Source organism: Clytia hemisphaerica, unplaced genomic scaffold, assembly GCF_902728285.1.
Source record: "Clytia hemisphaerica strain Z4C2 unplaced genomic scaffold, Clytia hemisphaerica genome assembly, whole genome shotgun sequence".
NCBI classification, from domain to species: domain Eukaryota; kingdom Metazoa; phylum Cnidaria; class Hydrozoa; order Leptothecata; family Clytiidae; genus Clytia; species Clytia hemisphaerica.
Genome location: NW_027103614.1, coordinates 161,908 through 182,674, shown reverse-complemented (window position 1 = coordinate 182,674; position 20,767 = coordinate 161,908). Strand labels below are relative to the sequence as shown.

The 20,767-nt window shown below is 35.1% G+C and overlaps 1 protein-coding gene across 1 annotated transcript in view; it reads left to right on the top strand.

Moving 5' to 3' along the window:
- LOC136802215 (transcription factor AP-2-beta-like) overlaps window positions 1-19,603 on the top strand; it is a 53,091-nt gene extending 33,488 nt beyond the window's left edge. Inside the window, exons 3-7 of the mRNA XM_067058930.1 lie at window positions 1,048-1,112; window positions 15,673-16,393; window positions 17,708-18,079; window positions 18,537-18,747; window positions 19,102-19,603. Coding sequence (XP_066915031.1) covers window positions 15,735-16,393; window positions 17,708-18,079; window positions 18,537-18,708 — 1,203 coding nt within the window. The 5' untranslated portion in view covers window positions 1,048-1,112; window positions 15,673-15,734 and the 3' untranslated portion in view covers window positions 18,709-18,747; window positions 19,102-19,603. The remainder of the gene's footprint in view (window positions 1-1,047; window positions 1,113-15,672; window positions 16,394-17,707; window positions 18,080-18,536; window positions 18,748-19,101) is intronic.
- Window positions 19,604-20,767: the final 1,164 nt, after the last annotated feature.

Below are 20,767 nucleotides of genomic sequence, written 5' to 3'. Positions count from 1 at the left end.
AATTATTTTTAATCATCAAAAAATTCTCTAACATAGTATTTCAAAGCCATTCTTTGGGTCATTATAGCAAATACTCAGAAACCAGTCAGCCATCTTGTTTTTGCGAAATTTCTTCCTTCTGGCCAAAGTTCAAGGTTCAAAGAGCAGAAATGGAAAGAATAATTATTCTAAAATCAAACCAATCCAATTTGTTGACATATTTCATGATAATTAGACCATAATTAGCAAAATTACATGGACAAGTAGTTCCAAATTTGGTGGCCTTCGAGTTTTGGCGGCCATTTTTTTTAATTTTGTCGGCAACTAACGTGCGGATCAAAGGAAATTTATTTTTATTGTTCGAACAATGAGATAATTTTGCATAATTATGCGCTTAGACGTCTTGTTTTGGTTATAAGTCTTTGTTTTTATTAACAAAGAATATGTAAAAAAGGTTGAAATTTCATATTATCTTTGTCTTAATGCCGGGGAGGACAGCTAAAGCCCTCAAAAGTGGCTTTTTCCCAGAAAAAACTGAATAATTTTTTGTAGGATTTGATTGGGTCCATGAGACAAAAAAAACAAACAGCGCTGATCTCTTCCAGTTCCAAAAATGTATAACATCATGGGGGTTTGAGGACGCGCTCACCTGTCTAAATCCAATTTTCTGTTGGTAGGTCGTCTGCCATTCAAAATTTTACAAAATTGCTCATATTTTCATAAAAAATAAAGTTATGGCCACCAAACTTTTACAGGACATTTATTTAATGATAAGAATGCTTCTAAAACTCATCCCATGGTTATAGGTGGTCTAAAACCTAAAAACAACATTTTGGTCGATTCCAACCATTTTACCCCCGTCTTTCGCGGTCCCTACTTTAAGCCTTAATTAAAAATAGGAGCGTACTTAAGAACTACTAGTAAGTACTTGTGAGTTTTGAAAAATAAGAACAGCAGCTATAAGACTCAGTATAAAATTTACTTGTTCTTATAAAAAGAGTAAAAGCCTTGTATCTTTCATTTTAATCTTTAACATTCAATCTTTGTTTTTTGACTTTTGGTTTGTAGGGAAACGATCAAATGGTTCTTATGTCAGTTCTGGTGATGAGTTGAAAAAAGTCAAGCTTCAAAAGGTATGGACTTACTCATATGTTTGATTTATGACTTCACATCACAAGATGTTCTGGATGTTGCATTGTATGTCTCATGGTGTAATATCAGAAAGCCTTCTTTGAACGGATTTTTGGGATTCCATGGCTGGAAAACTTCTACCACGAAATTTTCAAATCTAGCGTTCATTAAAGCGTTGGAAGAGATAAATATATTATTGTTCTTTCGGCCATTCATAGTCACGTAATATCAGGCTTAAAAAGGGAGGCTGTCTGAAATCATTCCAGTGGTAGCGTGGTGGGTCGACCGAAGCGGGGGGTGGGGCAATTTTCAAAAGTTGAGACTTCGTGCCCCCTTTTAAAAATAAAATAGCTTTTTAAAAACGGCGCAAGCGAAGTGACCACGGAAATTCTGGGGTATTTTTCCTCTTTTTGGCTGAAAACTGCCAATTTTAAGGTATAAAAGAGCAAAAGGGCGCAAAATCAGTAATCGGAGGTGCCTTTTTTCAACTCTTGTCCTTTGGCACCCACCCAAAAAATTGGCCAGTGGGAGGGGCAGTTGCCAATCCACCCCCCCTTTCCTTGCCACCACGCTACTGATTCGCAGGCTGTTAGATTGCTTGTGTTTACGAATAAAATAACGTTGAAATAACGTCGCGTGCCAAGGCTGCGCTAGAATGTAGCTGCAACATATCTTGATAACTTTTCTGTCTAAACATATTTTTGCATATTTTGATTGTGATTATCACACAGGAAAAAGCTAAATATTAGATATTAGATACCGACTTTGATGTACCTTGCTTATCCTGTAAACTATGCTTATCCGGGGGAAGGCTTTTCTCGCTGACTGAACTCGCCGCGAGATTTCTTGCATCTTTGGAGCAGACTCGATATGTAAACACGGTTGGTTTGTCGAGACATTACATCATTGGTCAAATTTCCTTTTGCAGACCTTTTTTGTAGAGTGTTGCGGCTTTTGTCTGCCGATCTTATTCTGAATTCTTAACTCGCTTACAGTAAAAACAAACAAGTTTGACATGTACTTGTGAAAACCAAATTCCGTCACGTTTCCTTTACTCTTGCAACTATTTTTACCGTTCCGGAAAATAATTTTTCCATTTAGTTTCAAGTGTTTCATTCTCGTCAAGGGTTTAAGTGTTGTGTGGGAATGGCCAACCCTGAGGTCAAGTTTCTTTTTGTCTGAATCACCCCCTATATATGGTGTACCTTTTGACAGCAGCTTAAGGCTCTCTAGATATTCCTGCTAACAATGGGTAAGAGAGCCTAAATAATATCATAAAATGACATTTTTGTGAAAGGAGTGTGCGTTGACAATTTATAATTGAAAATGCTCTATAAATGGCATTCTTAGCTTAAGTAGCAAAATCCCATGATGGTAATATTCTTAGCATTATTCTTAATTTTTTGGCCATTTTCATCATGGACATTCTTATAAAGTGTATTCTTATAAAAAAAACCGTTATTCTCAAATCATAGTACCATTGGGTCACTATTTCATAAGCACACATCCTTTAAAGAGTGTGCTCCATTTTCTTTTGTCCCCAATTTTCCTTAAAAACTGCTGCCTTGTTTTTTGAACTGCTCAATTAGAAAAAAATGAGGCGATACTACATGAACAGTTGGGCCCTTGACTTCTAAATGTCCTTGAAGGACGTTATTGTGTTATTTAACATGTTATTCTGTTATTGTGTGAAAACTCTTTGCTGGAAACGTTTCAGCGATCTCTTCAATGCCTCCTTTCAGACCTGTTGAAAAGCTCTCATCGAGAAATCAAAACAACATATCTTAGTCCTTGCATATCATTTGTTTACATATGCGACTCGCCATTTCGTCATTTTTCAGCCTTAATAATTTTGTGGTCGTGTAATTAAAACACAGAACAACGAATTGTTACAAATCTTCTCTGAGTGAGACATTGACTAGACATCATCAGTGGAGAAAGGCATTTTGTTATTACGTGACGTCAACTTTTGTTGTCTAATAAATGACGTTATTTTTGTCTAGTCAATCGCATAACTCCTGTCAATTATCTTTGTATTTACTGCTATTAAACTTTTCTTTCCCGTTTATGAAATTATTGCGGCGTTGGGCAATGCTGGAATCATGATAGCGGCGGCCCTTGACCTTAGGAAATTGTATATGCTAGGTATGGATTTTGTTCGCAAATGAGATAACCAAGCCAACATGATGCTCACGTGTTCGGGGGGGGTGGGAAGCTTTGGAAACTTTAAACGAAAATTGATTTAAGGCGAGGTATTTGGGTATCTCATTTCAATTATTACTATGTCAATGGAAAGAGAGTTTGGTTTTACCCCTCCTCCGGTCAACAAGTCCGAAACCCTAATTTGCATTCGATGCTGTCCAGGTTTTGATCGTTCTTTACTACGGTTGAAAAACTTATTAAGGTAACATCAAATATCAAATAAAAAAGGGTATTGATAATATACATTTCCACTCAGAATGATTGTATCTTAACCGTTACGCTTCTATAATGTTCCAAAAAATGCAGTTTTTCTATTGGGTTAACGACATCTCTAACCAATCGTTTCGAAACGGTCCGGAACCGTATTAAAGTCTAGCCGTGATCTGAATCTACAACGTAATTTTGCGACGTTTACAAAAATAGTCTAGAAAGTTTTATTTTTCTGAAAGTCTAAAGTTCTAAAAATCGGTCAAAACAACAACATAAGAACAGTGGAGTAGGTCTCGAGGACCTCTAAAATTAAATAAGTTTTTCTGTGCCAAAGAAATTTGTTTAGTCCCAAACCCTCTAATATATTTTCGAGAACCTCTTTTGACGTCAATAGGATGTGCTAAGACAAATTTTAAGAAAGCAATAAATTTCTAACTTAGATCCTCTCAAAAAAAGCTCTTCAACCACTTTTTTTTGGAATTCAAACCGTTTCCAGGAGCCTTAAGCTCTCTACAACATAGTTCTCTTCGACCTTTCTGACGTCAAAGCGTCAAAGCGTTTCCTTAATTGAACCAGCATGTCTGAAGTTTTTTCTATATAGCCTCCTCAAGCACTTTGCTTTAGATTGCCAGAAAGGATCCTTAAGCTCCAGTAACCAAGACTTTAGACAGTCATTACTCGGCAACAATCAAGCTATATGGTTTTTAATTAGATTCGCAAAAATAAATGAGAAGTCTGATTTGATAATCCGGCAGTCTCATCTTCACTAATGTCTGACATTTCAACTGTTTTTTTTTTTGTAAGAATTTCACGAGACGCTTCCTTTTTAAGTAAAAGAGTTCTTTATGAAAAGTAATCAAAAGTTATTCTGATTGAATGTCATACAGTTGTCTTCATTTCTACGTTGTTACTTTTTAAGATTCTGAGAAAAACACCCATTTTAGCTAACGCCTATTCTAGCCAACGCCCATCTCTGCCATCGACCATCTGTGTCAACGCAACCGCCTCATTCTTAGCGTTAGACATTCAACCTACCATCATATTTTTTAAGAGTTTTACCCAGACTTTTTCGTAGACCTTTTCCTGTTCTTATAGAAAATCTGATAATAAGACATGTAATTATATGTAATGACTATTAGAGCGGTATCATTTAATGTCGCATTTTTGCTAATGAGCGACAAAACTTAAAAAGTAACGCTACTGGAAATTTATTCACCAATGTCGAGACTATGGTCATATATGGCCCACTGGTAATTGAACTGTCTGTTGTTACCTCCGTATTTTCCAATGATGGTAGTTAAGGGGAGGAAAAGTGTTTACTTTTTTTTGTCGAAAACACGTATATGTCCCGTCTGACCGCGGACCAGACAAACCCAAAACAATGAATGAATAACCTGAAAATAACCTAAATGCCTAATTCCCACTGTCTTAAAATGCGTCGATTTTGTTTCTCTTCGCATTTTGTATTCATTTGGTTGGCACACTTCGCGCTTGTTACACGACCTTTCGAATATTAATTTTGTTTTTTCGAATCTTTTTGTGGTGATATTAAGTCTCTGGCAAGTTTTGAACAAGGTTTGTTGATTTATGTTGTAGCAAATTTGTAAAAGCATTCTGCAGACTGTGGAACCATTTTTTATGTCTCGTACAGCGTACTAAATTTCAGATTTTTGATCCTTATTTTTGATGGGGGGAGCGTACGGGGTTTGTGATTTCCGAAATACCGAATAATTTTGCCAAAATTTACCGAGATTCTGAAAAAAAATAATTGCAATTCCGATACCGATTTTTTGGGTATTTTTCCTCTTTTTGACTAATTTTTCATCAATTCCGAAAAAAGGGGATAAAAAATTTACAATACCGAAATTTCGAAGCAAAAATTCATGGATTTCTGATACCGAAACTATTTTAGCATTCCGAAACACCGATGGATTTTTGCCTGAATTCTGAGATACCGAAGAAAAAAGGGTCGATTTCCGAAATTCCGAAAAACCGTACTCCCCCCACTTTGATCGTACCCCGAGCGGAGAAATTCTTCCAGATTGGGAACTCTTCCCGAACGGGCAAGCTATGGTTCCCGAATAGGAACATCTTTCCGATTAGAACTTTTTACATTAATTCTAGTCCGCGGCGTGACCTTCCGATCACGTTCGAACTTTCCGTTCGGGCAATTTCAAAAGATATTTGACAAATAAGCAAGATTGCCCAGGTAATTTTTTTAGCCCAGGTGAAAAAATCTTAAAATTCAATGCTTTGTCGCCTAAAGAATATTTCATTATTTGCAAGTCATCATACAGCGTCACGTTAGATTGAGTTGTTATCGATTTTTCCGATGCGGAAGAGTCTTCCCAGACAAAGGGGCAAAAAAAATCCCAAAAAGCTAATACTTCTCGCTCGGAAGTTTCTTTCTAATTTTTCCGACTGAACTTGTGGTGGGGACTGGCCGATTCTTACGTAAATTTTTTTAATAATTTAATTTGGTTTTAATTTGTTGATGCTCTGCCCGAACGCCCTTCTCCCGACGGGAGGGACTAAGGTTTTCCGAATGATGGCTGAGTGCCGCCCTCGGTTTTTTAGGAAAACCTTATCTGATTTTCCTCGAAATTCAGTCGTCTATTTTTTTGTCGTTTTTTTTTACAACCCTTAGAGGGGATTGAAATTACATTTTATGGTTTTTGCTTCTCGTAGGCGGATTTTGAAGGTCCAAAAAGGCTCACTCAAGGCCGGTACATCCCCATTCCCTCCATTTGCCTAAAGTGCTCTACTTTTCTTGGGGCATTTTTGAGCCACATTGCACCCTATAAGAAAAATCATTCAAAAGAAAGACAAAATGATTGTTGCCAGTTAGAAACTAAGGCGAAAAATGATAGTGATCGTTTTCAATTGATTTTGTCACGCCCTCGGCAATATTTATGACGCTTGAAACCTCTTTAAAATAATTCAAAAACAAGCAGTGTTGCCAATTCATATACAATGCCTAGCCAATCGAAAACTTAATTCAATTTATTTGTAACAATAGAAGCAAACCAGTGAGTAAATTTACTGAATTATTTTAATTTATTGGCCAAATTTGTTATTGACGTTCTTACCAATTGGCAGTTAACTTAATCAGATTAACACCCTACTGATTTTTGTTTATTTGGCTTTAGTACCGTATCAACAAAACTAAGGAAATGCTTTTCTTTGCTAGTTCATTATACCGCCGCCATCTTGAATTGCGTAATTCTTTTCGAATTTCCGCTAAAAACGTCGTGAATCGCACATTCTTGGACTTTTCGTCTAGCATAAGACTTTAGCCATCTTTTCGACCGCCTTGGAAATTCTTTCCTTTATTTTCCTGTCGCATGATTGATATTGTCCTGGTACCAATCACTGCTCTAAATCTAGAACACCATGCCTAATACAAGACGATTTTTTGGTAGGCTATTTTCAGTTGGTGTGACACAGAAGGTGTGATTGTCATTTGCTTGTTTGCTACAGGTTCTGTTCTCAGACTCAGGGCCCTAAAACTTCTCATAAAGCTTAACTCTATGTTCATACATTTGGCCTAAATTCCCAAACAAAGGACTCTCGAATTATTTTCTTTTTATTTTATGTTAGTTATCAATAAAGGTGCCTCGCGGTCCGGAGGAGGGGGGTACTATTTTTTTGCGAGGTGATAGGTATATACGAGCCAAAATTCGAAAATCGACCTTTTGTGAGACTGACTTCAGAAAATATTTTCCCAATTTTAGCCCAAATTTTCAAAATTTAGTTCAAATTACGAAAATCTATTACCCTATTTTGTACCTGTTTGAGAGACTTTCGAGGGTATAAAAAGGGATCCTTATGGCTACCTCATATTGGACCCCCAATTTGCCTAAGTACTCTCTCCCCAGGTATGAAGTTACTCCTTTCCACCACGGTACGGCCTGACAAAGATTATTTAGTGTCTCGCATTATGCTGGCTACCTGAGTTTTTATATGTAAAGACAGGCCCGTAGGAAGCAAGTTATTATTGAGGGGGCATAAAAGTTGAAGTCGAACAAAAACGCCGTAAGGCGTTTTTTTTTTACGCTAAGGGTTTGGGGGGCGCTTAGCCCCCCAACGGGTCCAGTGCTGGAACTGGTGGGGGTACAGGGGGCGAAGCCCCCGTTAGCTGGCGAATTTTCTAGAATTTTTAGATAAAAAGACCCTATTTCATAGCTAACTTTTTAACCATATACAACCTGGAAAAATAACTATCTTTCGGTGGTCGAGCAGACACGTTCGATTATTTTATCAAAACAAAAAAGACAACAATGAAAAAAATTATTTTTGAAAAATTATTGGGGGGCAACTGCCCCTGCTGCCCCCACCGGTTGCTACGGGCCTGAAAGAATAAGTTATTTTTGTATAATCGTATTGAAATAACCATTCCTGTGTTTTGCTTAACTATTTTTCTTCTTTTTTTCTACACTTGTTATACAATCTATAATCCTTCGTTTTTCCGAATGGCCTAAGCAGAGGCTCAGTGAAGATAAGGTCTATGAGCCAGACGGTATAAGCTATATATTGTTAAGGTCTTTAGAAGGCCAGATAAAACTTTCACAGTTACATAATCAACATTATGCGTACTTACGTTTGAGTGAGGTGCCTCTTTTTTTCTTGAAGAAATATCTAGAGGTGTGGTTTTTATTACGGTTTCTTTCTTGAAATTTGTTGTAAACTTTCTTTAAGTTTTGGCCTTCTTCACCCCAGTTTATGATAACATCTTTTTCCCAGACTTAAGAGCCGATGTTATTTCTTATCTGATCAAACTTTCAGTAGGCTAAACAAGTCATGTTGGGGTTTAACCTGCTTTGTTTACCCTCAAATGCCAGATCCTTTTTGAGTGTGTTTTTCAACAAATTGACAAAGATACCGGGTGCGCCACAAAAAAGTTTCTCTCTTTGAAACTAATTTTCTCGAAATCTAAAAATTTTAAAAGAACCATTTCTATTTCATTGGAAAGAAGAAAGATAGACTTAAATTTTGATGGATCATTTATTAAATTCGATTCAGTAAATCAAAAGTTATGTTCAATTGAATAGAAAAGTTACTTTCGAAAAGTGCTGAAAAACGTTAAAAATCGACCTATCAAATCAAACAGAAGCATCATTACATGATACATCAGTTTTTTCGTTTCAGTCATTAAAAATGATAATTAGCTGTCTAAATGACCTTTTGTTGTATAAAGGAAGCTTGAATTTCAATGAAATGAAGAAAATTCATCAAAAAAGGCAAACAAATCTGGTAAAATTCATGAAAATACATCAAATACGGGTTTCGAGGTAGATCCAGCCTTACATAGACTTTATCCAGTCTAGAACCAATAATATGAGGAAAATTTCGGTAAAAGTAAAGTAAAGTGATTTTGTTGAAGATTTTAAACCCTCTCGACCCTTCAGTTTCAAAATTTATGTGTTTAGTTACTGAAAAATGATCTTTATCATGTAAAGGCTATTGTGATTGCCAATTTAAAAATAAAAATTTGATAGGTCGATTTTTAACGACTTCGAGCACTTTCTGAAAGTAACTTTTTCATTCAATTGAGCATAACTTTTGATCTAATTAATCGAATTTAATAAGTGACCCATCAAAATTTAAGTCTATCTTTCTTCTTTTCAATGAAATGGGAATGGTTCTTTTAAAATCTTTAGATTTCGAAAAAATTGGTTTCAAAGAGAGAAACTTTTTTGTGGCGCACCCGGTACAACTTTTAGCAACTGTACTAATTTTCGATATAATAACCGGTAAATTTTGTTTGAATCTTATTTCATTTATTTTTTAAGACTGTTTCAAGTCTCAAAAAATCAAGGAATTTTAAATTCGGCTATTTCAGACCCAGGTTTGTTTTAAACTTTAAATTTTGTCGAAATTAAGAGCAATTTGCCTATTGATTCCACTCAGTAACCAATATAATCTCGTACAGAAACTAGTTTTGAAGCTATTGGTTATTTCTAGAGCCTTATTTCTGAATACCATACCAAATTTACCAAATTTACCAAACTTACCAAATAGTATATCATAATCTCGAGTCAGTACACGTTTTTTTAATAAGAACATCCAAAATTTATGAAGCCTTGGGATGTTCTTACCTTTTTGAGTTTTAAGCCTAAAAATGTTCTTAACATGTTCTTATTTTTGCCATTTTTTTCGGTGTTCTTAAGTCTGCAAAGCCTTTTTTACCTTAATTTTCGAGAACCTGACCTTCATGCTATATAACATACATGATATTGAAAGGACAAGGTGTTAAGTGTTGACGATAATGTGACAATTGTTTTGTTTTCACACCTTCTCAAAAAATTGTCCCTCAGTGTAGCAATACGTGACATTTGTGCAAGATGAGTCAAAAAGGGCCGTTAAGTCGTTCCTCATCAGCTAGCTCAACACGAACCCTGTACGTATTTTTATAAGAACATCCAAAAATTTTGAAACCTTCAAATAATATTTTTAACTTTTTGAGTTTTAAACCTAAAAATGATCTTAATTTCAACATTTTGAGAGTATTTCCTAAGAAATTAAGTGTTTGAGTTTCAGCAAAGCTTTCAAATGTTCTTAAACTTGTTCTTAATTGGCTATCGAAGCCTTATGTACCTATATAGTTGTTGTTTTTATGAAAAAGTGTATTATCATTTTCACTTGCCAAAATTTCTCTTTGTCCTAACATTAATCCTGGCTCGTGCACTTAGTCACTCTTGTTTGTTTTTCAGTATTTATTTTTTGCATTTTCGGTTACCGCTGAACAGTTTACACCCCCTAATCACCAATAGTCTGACCGATCCAAAAATAATATGTATTATAATCGATCGAATCGACCTGCTATGTTAGACTTTGTTTATATTCTCCTTGTATCGGGTCGTTCGTTTTCTATTTTTTAATAAGAACAACTGATTTAGGGTTCGATCATAAAGGCGGTTTGGCCCTGCTAGTTAGGGAGATGAATTTTCGAGCATTCACTGATATATTTTAAATTGTTTGATTCGTCAAATTCATTAAATTGTTCCGTCGTAAATCGATTTAAAGCCTTAAAATGTTCTTAACTTGTTTATAACATTTTTGCCCTCGAAACCTTATGTTCTTATATGATTGTTTCTTATTAAAAAACGTGTACACTCTTTTTCTATAAGAACCAGTTATTTTTTGCCAAGACACGGCTGCTCTTCTGTTGTTGTTCTCTTCGTTTCTTGCAATACTTCAGCTAAAAAAAGATCCTACATTGAAATGAAAGGTATTTGAGCTTGGTTCACTTGTTTTCTCTCGATCCAATCAGAACAAAACCATTATAAAAATGGTGTTTTTCCATTTCAACATGGATATTCTTAAATTTTTAGGGAAAATCATCCTGAAATATTCTTACGGCACTCTTAAACTATAATCAAAACCCAGCCTAAATCTAGCATACATACCTCAAGCTAAAATTTGGTATTTTTGTGAAACATTTTAGCATTGCTGGGAATACTTGGCAACTTACAGGATTTGCTTTAAAATTGGCAATCTTGAGTTGCCAAATTCCATGATGCTGGTATTGTTAGCATATCCTTAATTTTTTGCCTAAGTTTATCATAAATAGTCTTATAAAGTGTATTTTTATAAAAGAAAAAGCGTGCACCGAGCAACCTTTCCATTCACGAAAAAAGCGATTGAATTTTCATCAAAATTCTTTGAAAAAATGTGTTCTAATCTTTAGGGGTGCAGGTGCACGTTCTTCAAAACTTACGTAAGTATTACCAGAGATGTGCCAAAACTTGTTACCACCTATCTTCTCTTTCCTGTTTTGATATATGTGTGTTCGAGAATTATTTTTAAACCATTTTATGGAAAATACATTCTCCTGAATTTATGTAATATTATATTTTTGGGAGAGAGTTCTTGGTATTGTTTTAAAGTGCGAATAAATTTTAGATGGATTTATCTCTTCCAGTAAACTCTCCTTCAATTCAACCTCATTAGCTTATACAGTATCTCGCCTCAAGCATCGATGCTTCAGGCAAAGTATATGGCTTTTTTAGTGGGGGCGTACGGGGTTTGCGATTTCCGAAATACCGAATAATTTTGCCAAAATTTCCGAAATTCCGTAAAAAAAATAATTGCAATTCTTGAAAAATCTTATAAACAGACATTTCATATTTATGGAGTAATTAATGTACGTATCACAGTATCCAATTACCCCCTGGCTAAAATCTCGAGAAAAAATTGGGACGGATTGAAAATTGGTGTATTGGTGTAGTAACTGGGAAAGTTGGTGGGTTCACGCACTCAAGGAACGTAGTTACCAAGTCCCTTGTTTTAAAAAAGTTAAAATAGCTGACAGCGCTCATGGAAGGTAACGCTTGCGTCCATCAGTCAAAAAGTAGCGCAATTGGATCTGGGTACGATGTTGATTGTGATGGTCCCACTTATTGATCAGGGTAATATTCGACAAACATTGTATCATGGATATAACATTAAATATGATTGGGCTTTTCCAGAAATTCTTTTTACCCCCGCTGTTGAGGATATTGATTTTTCGAAGTATCGAGCCCCCTGGATATCCTACTTTATTAGTAAAGACCCCTGAATATCCACTCTTAAAAATATTCTCAACCCCCTGGATATCTCTCTTATAAAGATGTTTACCCCTGGATATGTCGCATTTTTTACTTGAAAAGACACTTTACCCCCTGGATATCCGCTCCCTTGTAGATATTTAACCCCGTGGATATCCACTTTTGAACAAAAATCGTTAACCCCCAATTTAGTTGCCTCAAGAGAACATTTTCGACTATTACATAATACGACGTAAGATAATTCGGTTGTTTAAATTTCATAACAATTTTTCGGAAGGCTAAAACTATTTAAAGAGTAAGGGGGTAGAAACGGATTATACCGCTTGGGATTATAGCTTGGCAATAAGAAATAGGATTTTATTCCTATTTGATTGTATAACGTGTATTTTCTTTTCGAATAACCAAACCTTTAATGGATTTTATTGTCAAAACCGTTTTGAGGAGTCAATCACATATCCTCTTAAATGCATTTAGTTAAATCATCTGCGATTTTGCTTTAGCCTTGGGAAAGTTTATTTTTCTCTTCATTGGTCATAACAATAATTGCATTGTTTTTTCACCTACATATCGCAAAGCATTATGTAAGTGAGAAATATAGAACAATACATATGACCCCTAAATATTTTTAAAATCCATCTTAACTCTGGGACTAATCACAATGAAACTCCTTTTTACGCCATTTTTCCTTCCCTCAAATCCGAAATTATTTTCGCACGTCAGACTTGAGTTATATAACTTAGCTTAGGTGCATAATTTTCTTTTTCACTTCTCTTTATCCTTAAAAATACCACAATGAAAAACAAAAAAAGGCCTAAAATCATTTTTCTACTCTTGGATACTCTTATTGTTTACGTTCTCTCTGACTGCGGATTGATATAAAAACAAAATTCCCTAGACTTTTAAGGTTTTTATGAAGTGTATCTATCTACAACGGTCTAGACATTATACACGACAAGATACTCTAGACAAATGTGAAAACATTTTATTCCAGCCTTGGTTACTGCTACGTTCACTTCAATTTGTGCGATCATTCAGTTTAAATTATTTGTTAGTGAATCTTTGCTGGTCTTCGAATTATTATTTGGTGTAAAGACATTTTACTGACCAAATAAAGGTGGGTTGTTCTTTTTTTTCTCTTTCCGTTCCAAGGAATGAGATGTTCCATGAAATTTCCATACAGGGGGGTGGACAAACCTTTTCAAGTGAAGAAAAATTTCTCGGAAAATTGTAGATACCCCTGGAAAATGGCAAAATTCGCAAAAGAACCCTTGGAAAAAATTCTTTTCATATCTTAAAGTGATGGTACACGAACTAAAACCAGTCGTTCACCCCCTGGAAATTCACGAATAACTTTTTACCCCCTGGAAAAATGTAAAAAATATTCGGCCACCCCTCCCCCTGTATTGTCATAATTATACACTTATAGGCCTGTCGTCGGCGAAATGGCCTTTGACTTAATTAATTTAACTGTGCTATTCTCTCTTTCCGTAAAACGGTGGATAACGTGGCCGTAAGGGGAGAGCCAACGCTTAAGTGATCTATAGTAGATCTGGTCTGGAAAATTACATATCTTATTATAAGACCATCCAAAATTTTTGAAACCTTCAGATCTTCTTATCTATTTGAGTTTCAAGCCTAAAAATGTTCTTAAATTTTGTGCGTATTTTGTGTACTTTTCTAAGAAAATAGGTGTTTTAAAGCCATAAAGCCTTAAAATATTCTTAACTTCTTAAAATTTTGTTCATTCAAGTCTAATGCTCTTATATAGTTTGTTTCGTCAAACAATTTCAATTTTCACCAAAAATTCGAATAATTACATGTAACGGGAAAGAAGTTGTTACCAGTCAGGTTAGGTAACTACACGTTTTTCTCTAAGAACATCCAAAATGTTTCGAAGCCTTCAGATGTTCTTAACTTTTTTAGTTTTAGGCCTAAAAATGTTCTTAAAATGTTCTTATTTTCCCCATTTTGTGACCATTTTTACCCATTTTCCTTAAAAATCGGGTGTTTTCGAGTCCGCAAAGTCTTTATATGTTCTTACCTTGTTCTTAGCATTTTAGCCTTATGTTCTTTTATAGTTTGTTCTTTAAAAAAACGTGTATTGCCTATTGGTATCAAAAACATAAGTCTTAGTTTAATTTTTGTTTATGACCTTCAAGCCACCTCAGATGAAATAAGCATGAGACCAATAAAACCTGAAAATTTCGCCAAAAATTAAAGAGACCGAAATTCATTTATCCATTTATCCCAGAGTGTAACGTATAACGTATTGTCTATCTCCATCAATTATGAAATTTGAAATCTCTGTAGATATCTGGATCATCTAAAGTGAGCTAAAATTCTAGCTAATTCTGAGCTAAAAAAGAGTTTCGACTCTCGACTTTTCCTTCTAACGTAGTGCAACAAAAGCTTTTGTACCTTGAGAATTAAAGTTACTATGGTGGACTTCTTATGTATCTCCTAATCTTTCCTTATGGTAAAACATTGTCCTGTCGTATCTGCTTTCACATACTGTCATTTTTACGAAATTTTCACCATACTGAGGTCTTAGGAAAACATTGCTTAGGCTAGAGAGGTGCTACGTGTTATCAATGTAGTTAAATGTGTGAACTTCTGGGTTGATAAAATGTTAGCAAACCTTTTTATCACCTTCTTAGATATTTTGAAATATTTTGAATTTATGTTTTTAAATAAAATTAAGATTCTATTAGATTTTTCAAAAAGCATTTTAAAGGTTAATTTTCTAATTGCGCCGACTAATTTTCTAAAGTCGAGCGAGGTGGTGACATAATTTGTCCATGTTGTCAGTCAGTGGGTGTGGTATTTCTATTCGTTCGTTCAAAGATAGCCAAGTCGGCAGCTTGCAGCCCCATGAAAAGTATCAAAAGACTGTGTAAAAGTCCTAAATTTACTGGGCTCACCGCGTAATAAATATCGACTATATACCTCAGTAAATTTTGTTGATAGAAATTTGATAGAACTTATATTCGTGTTGTATAGTACAGAATCGTTTTATTTGCGGCACATCTCGTTAATTGGATAGTTTATCCTAAAGGATTCATTATCTTTACTAATTGCTCGATAATTTCTCCAAAAACGGCTCCAAGTTTATCCCTTTATTACATGTTGTGACTTTCCCTTTGTCTCTTTACCGTAAACAAAAGATAAAGGGTTTGGACCGAGTGATCGCGTGCAAGATATCTTGCGAATGTTTTAAAACGGATCCTAGTTCTCTCTGATTTGGAATGCCGCTTTTGTCATCAAAAACGGGGGTTTTTATTTTCTATAAATTAACATAAATATTCTAAGCTTAGTTGCCCCCCTGCTTGATAAATTTCCTTTTTTTAAATTATCAATAATACGAAAATTGCGCACTATTGTTTTTTAATGGTTTCGACAATGCATTGGCTAATTATGATTTTGTTTGTTTGTGTCACATGACCCGGTTTGTTGAAATAAGAGTCATTAAGGAGACAATGGGATAATATATTTTTATTGTTTTCTTTTGTGATGACAAGAATTAAATTTGCGGTTGGTGTTTTTTTTTCATAAAAGAGGGTCTGAGCAATAGGTGAAGTAAGCACTTTTGATTTCTCTTTAGGCTGTTAAGGAGTGGCTACATCGTAACAACCTAAGGTACCTTTGAAGGCATCTCAACCAATCATGTCATTCTTGACAGCAAATCCTACTGAAAACAACCATCATAAAAGCAGAGACGAAGAAATGAGAACGTTATTCCATTCACTGAATCACGATATTCTACGACAGCAAATCTACGATCCACCGACACCGCCTCTTACGCCTGAATCACCTCTTCATACATCAACCAATCATTTGCCATCTTTAAGAAGTCCTACATCCAGTGAACCAACATCAACTTTCATGCCGCGTTACACGAGATCACAATCATACACGGTGGACGCCCATCCTCGCTACACGCATACATCACAGCACACTTCGTGTAAATGCTGCCCTCGTCCCTACACTAACGCCCACCAACCACGTGACTATTACCGACGCCCTTCAACTCATCTTTATCCTTCATCATACAAGCACCATTACACGCCTTCAACAACAGATATCGCGCCATCGCATCCCGCCTTCTCACCCACAACAACCGCCACGAATTTAAAACGAAGATTCGAGGACGAAGATTGTTTCCCTCCTGCCAAGAAAATGAAACTGATAAACGAAGACGGCGACAATGGCAAAGATAACCCGCAAAAACATAACAGAAATGAAAAAGGACAACTTTTGAATACTCGTAAAATCGCATGTCAAGTTCAAGGATTACTCAGTCTTCCTGGAGCTCGTGAACCAAAGTAAGAATTGTTCTTTTTTTTTTCATTAAATGTTAACTATGAAAAGTATAGCGCGCATAGGCTCGATACAAAACAAGGACGCAACCGAAAAACTTTTATAGTCTAGAATTCAGTAAGTATCTGTGTCACTGAATATACATCGCCGAATTTTTTATCAGACCTGGCTAGTCTGGAAAAGTTAGTCTAGTCTATATTTTTTACCAGTTTTTCTCAAGAATTCGTCAAGTGCGACATCCTTTGTCCAGTTTTGTCTCGCCATTTTCGTTGCGGCTAGACTAACCACAAAATCTCATTTCGATACTGAAAAGTCATGTTCCTCTTTTAATACCACGACCGCAACAACAATCAAGACATGATCTTTGGGACAGAAACATAACAAAAATGCCTCTTACAATATCTTGTCTAGAATTTTTGTGTAAGTAGCTTGTTTTCTGAGGGTTTCTTAAGGCTGTCTATTGAACTTTGTCAATCATTTAAGTCACGCATCGATTTGACCGCTAGTGACTGGCTGGATTTATTTCAAGTGTTTTTCTTACTTTATATAAAAGTGTCCGCCACAGTCTTACAAAACTTGTTGAAAGTTCACACACATGATGCTATGAGAATCTTAATGTCTAGACTAGAGTGTAGCAGTTATACATTGACGTCAAGGCTAATTTAATTTTAAAAAAGCAAGATTTTTTTGCGCTCTCTAAATTTTCCTGACTAACGAGTGTAAATGGCTTTGAAATTCTCCGCACGCTATTTTCTCCATGTTTATACTTCGATATTTTCAACAAATAAAACGTTGATCAATTTCTTGGATAATTTCTTATGAATGGAATCTTTTAAATACTTAACTGTGTCATCCTATTAAAGGGTATCATTTAAGGTCGTCATCCCATTTGCTAACACAGCATTTTTGAATAAAGAAATCCCGCGCCGCGCCGCGCGTGCACAAATTTTGAGAACTACTCTCCGCTTTGAAAGCATAGCATAAAAATATCTTTAACTGCTTTTCTAAAGGTGTATCAAAATGGACTGGGTCGGAAGTTATCAGTTTCAATTTCATCGAATGTCTAGAGGTTGCTGCATTTGCCCCTGACAAACTCGGTTCTACAACTCTTTTATGATGGGATGGGATGTTGAGTCACATTCTGTATATCATTACATAATGTTATGCAACATATTTTGTATTTTAAAACTAATCCCTGGATTTTTTAAATTGGTGAGAACATTGTAAGTCCCTTCAGCCTTTCGAAGTCGAGGAAGCTTCTTTTCCCTTTATTTTTTATTACATCTTCATTACATAATTTGTCATGCTTTTATTTTTAGGTTCGATATTTCACAGAGTGAGCTACAGCGACGCGTTAATGAACCAGAATGCCTCACCAAAGTCGATATGATTTCTTACGTACGTTTAGCCAAAAACACGGCACGGAATTTACTCGACCATAACGGGATCCGTACCAATCAACATAATAAACGATCAGCGCATACCGTTCTATCGCGCATGTGCGAATCAGAATGCCAAGTTTTGGCACATGGTATCAATGATATCAATATGAAATATTTCCCCAGACATTGGTTCGCCAAGAAATCCGTGCAAGAGATCTTATTGGCTGAAGAATCGTTAGAAAATCCTCTATCACCAAGACAACGACAAATGCTTTTACGTGAACGAATCGAACAAACGAAAAACGCTAGGTGAGTCTTATTATCTTATCAGACCTGCTTAGAATCAAATGGAAATTTTGTTTCTTTTTACTCAAACCTTAATTAATTCGAATCTTTCTTTGATTTTAACCAAATCACTGGTCCCATTGTGTGAAATACGCTGAAATACGAAATTAAAGTCTAATTTCAAGTCTTATCTAATTCGAAGACAAATTTAGTCCCTTTGACGTCAAACTAGAGAGATAGTCAATCTGTACTGTTAAAACTCTGAAATCCTCATAAAAAAGATGTCTAAAAAGTTTGTCAGTTTTTCTACCGACTGCTTATCCATTTTTGGCAAGGTATCTTGTTGTTTGCTGCAATTTTATTCTAAGGAGGCTCTCTTGGAGGTCGAGTTAGAGAGAGTCGAATGAACTTTGAGATCTGAAATCATAATAAAGATAATTAAGATAAATATCATTACCGTTTTTTACTTTCATTTTTCTAGGTGGATGTTTTTGGATTTCATCAAAGGCCTCGAACGACGTGCTCAAGATGATGAAATGAAAACATTCAATTTGATGTCGCATACTTTTGGTGTTTCCAACTTGATCAATCATAATTTATTCATGTTTCATTTAATGGAAGAAGAACTTAAAGTTTTGCAAAGTTATTTGTGAAATCTATATCGTTCATGGATTAAATTATTGGTTATTCTACCCGGGGGGGGCACTGGGTTTGCGGACTGACGGTATGTGCGGGCCAAAAATTGGCTTTTAAAATTGCACCCTTACAGTGCAGCAAAAATCAGTGAAAATCATACCCTTAGAGTGCATTTTCCCCCAAATTTTCGATCCCTTTCGTTCAAAAAATGGTCAAAATTCTAGCATTTTTGGTCAAAATATCTGGATTTTTCAAGAATTTTCTGAAATTTCTACCCTTACAGTGCATCTCTAGTTTTTCCGACCCTTACAGTGCATTTTAAACATATTGGAAAAGGTACCCTTAGGACCCGCACATACCCGTCGGTCCTTTTGCCCAGCTGCCCCCCCCCCCCCCCCCGGGTTATTCTAGTTTAGTTATTGAATCAGTTTCGATTTATATTTTGTTTCTCAACCCCGTATTTTGTAGGCGAACATAGTACACTATGTTCGTTCGAAATTTGACTTAGTGTAATCCAGCCTTTAATATTTCTATTTTCTTATCCTTTGATTCCAAGAGACATGGAATTAGAGGTTGGATAGAAATAATAAGCACACCCTTTATTTAAGATCTTGTGTAGTTGCCTAAGCTGTTTTTTTATCCCACTGGGCAGTTGCCACTGGGTAAAGAAACTTTGAATATTCCTTGATGCCCTTTATTTTGAACATTCATATTATTTTCATGTTATGTTTCATGTTATTTTATGCATTTTATGCATCTTGTATAATGTCTTATTATATTGAATTAATTATATACTGTTGTTGTATTATAGTAAGACCTCTGGTTCGGTCAAATTTGTTATTATTAAAGTTATTCCATGTAATTTTTTAATTCTTTGTTGTTTATATTTGAATAGGATTTTTCCTTGTAAAATGTTCTGTTGTTGTACGTCCTTCCCACAAAAGCATCATATTTGGTCATTTCATTTGAATCCGATCTGGATATTCTAAATTTATTTCGAAAATTCTAAATTTGAAATTGCGTTCCTATTAGCTTGACTTAATAGTTTATAACAAAAAATTAACATTATATATAAAACTTTTTTGCTGAGTCAGCAAAAACGGCAAACTATGTCAATTTTTTGCAAAATATAGGAGAAAACTTAATATGAAAGCTTAATATTTTCAGTTTCAGTTAAGCTGTTATTCTAAAATTTTCACAGCATATTCCATACATGAATTGAACTATTTTCAAAAGAAATTGGTTTTCAGAAACTTCACTAAGATGGAGTTAAGAGAAAATTGTCATTTTGAAAATTTCTAAATTTCAGTGTGGACTTTACATCATCGTAAATCTTGAAATATTTCATAAAAATCAGAAATTTTACATCCATCGGGTCGCAAATTTAAGGGAAAACACAAATATATTCATAGTTTCTCCCCCTATTACCACTGGGCTAAATAATCTGATTTAAGCCACACCTACGTTTTTGGGACCCAAAACCTTCGTTTTAATAACCAAATACTGTAAAAAAATTTATCAAACAAATTTATGCCCAAAACCCTCTAAATCACCAAGAAATTTCCAAACTATGGTCAAAATTTCGGATTTATATCTAAAATCTACGTTTTGGGGGTCATTAGAAAAAAACTACCTATCTTTAAGCGATTGAAAATATTGTTGAAATTGAAAATTTTGAAAAAGAACTTCCGGGAAATAAAGTAGAGATGTTAAAGTTTTGTATGCAGCAAAAATTATGTAAAACTTCCTTTCCTCTAGATCCGAGAGAAATTTTAGATTTGATCGACGTTTTGGGGGCCACATGCTGTAGCCATTCATTGCAAAAGATGCGGGAAAGATCAAAAATACGAATCTTGACCAAAATCTCTTCGTGACATTTTAGATGTAATTGTATCATTCCATTTTTTTTACAAACTACAATCAATAAGATTATTATCATGCACTCCCTTATTATCAAATCAATCTTAGATTTAATTACACCGTTCAGTTTGATATACCATATTAAAAACCATTTGGGAATCGCGTGACCTTTACATTTGGCAGATTTCGATAATGGTATATATTGGATTTGAAATA